The 397-nt window shown below is 59.7% G+C and overlaps 1 protein-coding gene across 1 annotated transcript in view; it reads left to right on the top strand.

Moving 5' to 3' along the window:
• TAS1R1 (taste 1 receptor member 1) overlaps nucleotides 1-397 on the top strand; it is a 3,598-nt gene that overhangs the window by 1,202 nt on the left and 1,999 nt on the right. The window contains exon 2 of the mRNA XM_031062336.1: nucleotides 8-375. Coding sequence (XP_030918196.1) covers nucleotides 8-375 — 368 coding nt within the window. The remainder of the gene's footprint in view (nucleotides 1-7; nucleotides 376-397) is intronic.

Raw genomic sequence — 397 nt, forward strand, 5'->3', positions numbered from 1 at the left:
GAGTGAGTGCCCGCGCTGCCCGCGGCCCTAACGCGCTCTGTCCTCTCTAACAACCACTCTCGATTCCATAGCGCCACCTTCAAGAGCCACGGCTACTGCCTGGCCCAGGCCCTGCGCTTTGCTGTGGAGGAGATCAACAACTCCACCACGCTGCTCCCTAATGTCACCCTGGGCTATGAAATCTACGACACCTGCTCTGAGTCTACCAACTTCCACGCCACGCTGTGTGCCCTTGCTCGTAAAGGCAGGCAGGATGTCCAGGTGCTCCCCAGTTTCCAACACTATGAGCCCCAGGCTGTGGCTGTCATTGGCCCTGACAGCAGCCGGCTGGCCCTCACCACAGCCGCTGTTCTCAGTCTCTTTCTCCTACCAGAGGGAAGTGTAGCTTCCATGGGTC

Source organism: Geospiza fortis, unplaced genomic scaffold (genome assembly GCF_000277835.1).
Source record: "Geospiza fortis unplaced genomic scaffold, GeoFor_1.0 scaffold132, whole genome shotgun sequence".
In the NCBI taxonomy this organism is placed as follows: Eukaryota; Metazoa; Chordata; class Aves; order Passeriformes; family Thraupidae; genus Geospiza; species Geospiza fortis.